At 54.4% G+C, this 2,866-nt stretch overlaps 1 protein-coding gene across 1 annotated transcript; it reads left to right on the forward strand.

Annotated features, from left to right (window-relative positions):
- Positions 1 to 1,319: 1,319 nt before the first annotated feature.
- Positions 1,320 to 1,883, forward strand: LOC135577647 (olfactory receptor 14J1-like; the record flags this gene model as incomplete). Its single annotated transcript, XM_065047778.1, has 1 exon — positions 1,320 to 1,883. A coding segment is annotated over one exon (564 nt), but the record flags the coding sequence as incomplete, so codon positions are not given.
- Positions 1,884 to 2,866: the final 983 nt, after the last annotated feature.

A 2,866-nucleotide genomic window follows, 5' to 3' on the forward strand; every position in this document is an offset into this window, starting at 1 on the left:
CCCTGGCCTCTCTCACACCCACCCTCACCGCATTTTCCTTCTTGCTCCCCTGCTCTGGGTCACTGCTGTTGGGATCTTGTTCTTGCTGTCAGGCTCTCTGGGGATGGCAGTTTCAGCTGCAGAGTCACAGCCTGATCTTGTGGGTCCTTTCCTGCAGGTGTGTCCATGGGCACACGTGTCCCAGCTTTGCTCTGACCTGTGGGCTGTGGGCAATGCAGTCTGTGGGGCTGGGGAATGAGCCGTGTGTGTCTTGGGCTAAACGTTGGGTGCTGAGACCTTAGGAAAGGGTGACACATGTCATGGTCTGAGGTGGATCACTCTGCTCTCAGCAGTGTCTGGTGGCTTTTCAGGGTAACATGGGAGTGTGATCAGCCCCCATCTCAGAAAGGTGCCAGCCCAGGGCAGCTGGAGCAAGACAGAGGGACAGAGCAGCTGCCCTCACTCTGCACTGACCCACAGGCATCCTCTGGTCTCGCGGGACTCGCTCTGTTCTCCCTGAGTGCAGCAGAAATGCTGAGGGTTTCTGACACCCAACAACACTCCCCAGGGTGGGAGGGCAGAAGGAGCTGTAGAAACACCAAACCTCTCCAACTCAGTTTCTCAGGCCTGGGGGTACAGATGCTGACAGTCCCTTCAGCACCAGGAGCGGTTCCAGCTGACAAAGCTGAACCCCAGGACTGGCCTCTGCCCACCCGATCACACAGGGTCAGGCTGACTCCTCAGGAGCCCCTGGGCAGAGACCCTGCTCTTCATTGCACACTCATCAAGCACCAACGAGGGCTCAGCCAGGACGTTCTCCTGGAAAAATAAAAGTGTCTCTTTGTGTGACAGGGTGGGAGGGTCAGTGGGAAATGGGTTTGATTATTCCCAGAGAAGTCTCATCTAAACCTTCACTATCTTTTCTTCCTATGACAGGTCCTCATGCCCACAGGCAGCAAATGTCCAACAGCAGCTCCATCACCCAGTTCCTCCTCCTGCCGTTCGCAGACACACGGGAGCTGCAGCTCTTGCACTTCTGGCTCTTCCTGGGCATCTACCTGGCTGCCCTCCTGGGCAACGGCCTCATCATCACCACCATAGCCTGGGACCAGCACCTCCACACCCCCATGTACTTCTTCCTGCTCAACCTCGCCCTCTTTGACATGGGCACCGTCTCCACCATTCTCCCCAAGTCCATGGCCAATTCCCTCTGGGATTCCAGGGCCATCTCATACTTGGGATGTGCGACACAGCTCTTTTTGTTTCTCTTCTTGATCACAGCAGAGTATTGTCTCCTCACCGTCATGTCGTACGACCGCTACGTTGCCATCTGCAAACCCCTGCACTACGGGACCCTCCTGGGCAGCAGAGCTTGTGTCCACATGGCAGCAGCTGCCTGGGCCACTGGGTTTCTCAATGCTCTGCTGCACACGGCCAATACATTTTCACTGCCCCTGTGCAAGGGCAATGCCCTGGGCCAGTTCTTCTGTGAAATCCCCCAGATCCTCAAGCTCTCCTGCTCACACTCCTACCTCAGGGAAATGGGGCTTCTTGTGGTCAGTGCCTGTTTAGGTTTTACGTGTTTTGTGTTCATTGTGGTGTCCTATGTGCAGATCTTGAGGGCCGTGCTGAGGATCCCCTCTGAGCAGGGACGGCACAAAGCCTTTTCCACCTGCCTCCCTCACCTGGCCGTGGTCTCCCTGTTTGTCAGCACTGCCATGTTTGCCTACCTGAAGCCCCCCTCCATCTCTTCTCCATCTACGGATGTGGTGGTGTCAGTTCTGTACTCAGTGGTTCCTCCAGCAGTGAACCCCCTCATCTACAGCATGAGGAACCAGGAGCTCAAGGATTCCCTGTGGAAACTGGGGGCTGGATTATTTTCTGAAGCAACAAACTGCCCATAATCTTCTGCATAACCGTTACAGTATAAATTGTTGCAGGCCCAACCTGTCTTCTCTATCTTTTGTTGCCACTTGTGGTTTTCTACATGTGATAATATTGTCATCCCCTTTCTAATTCACTGTCTTCTTTGCTTATTGAGGAGCTGTGTAAATGAGGAGCTGTGCTCTATGTGTGTTTAAACAAATTAAAAGTCCCTGCAGCATGCATTTTTTCCTGAGATCCTTTCACCAAGGCCTGTTTGGAGCTGCAGGGACAGTTTCTGTGTTCATGGGTGGAAGGGAAAAGAGTCCGTCATGGCAGCCCTGCCAGGGAGCACCAGCGCTTGTTCTTCCAGAGCTGTTCTGGTTCCACTCCCACACTCTCCTTCTCATCCCTGGTGTTGGTGCAAGGCCTGAGTGCTCTGGCAGCTTGGTCACCGTCCTGCTGTGTGTCAGTGCTGTGGGCGCAGGCAGGGACAGGCAATGGGCACTGCTGTGACAGAAGTGCCCTTCAGAACAGTCTTTCCATATAGAAATGTGATGTCCTCAGGGCAGAGCCTGAAGGCTCATGTCTTCTTCCAAAGATTCTCTCACGATCATGCCCATGAAGGAGTCCACAGATGCAGCCCCAGGGTACAGCTGAACAGTGTGTGTGTGCAGGGCTGGCACACAGCAGTGTCCTCTCACAGCCAGGCTCCTGCCAGAGACCTGCAGGACCAGCAGAGCAGGGGCTGGGCTGTGCCCCTGTGCACTGGACACCCCATAGAAGGAGCCCCAGGTCAATCACCATGGACTGGCCCTTCACAACCATCATTTCCAGCACTGGCCTCTCACCCACAGAGGCTGTTTCCTCGCCATGGCTGGACACTCAATGAATAGTTCAGCAGTCCATGTTTGCCTTGTACAGATGAGATGTGAGAATGCACATCATGTACATGAGGTGACATGAACCTGAGTGAGGACAAACCCCATCAACTATTCCTTTCCATTCCGTGAAGGCCTGTGAG

This window comes from Columba livia, unplaced genomic scaffold, assembly GCF_036013475.1.
Source record: "Columba livia isolate bColLiv1 breed racing homer unplaced genomic scaffold, bColLiv1.pat.W.v2 Scaffold_132, whole genome shotgun sequence".
Classification (NCBI taxonomy): Eukaryota; Metazoa; Chordata; class Aves; order Columbiformes; family Columbidae; genus Columba; species Columba livia.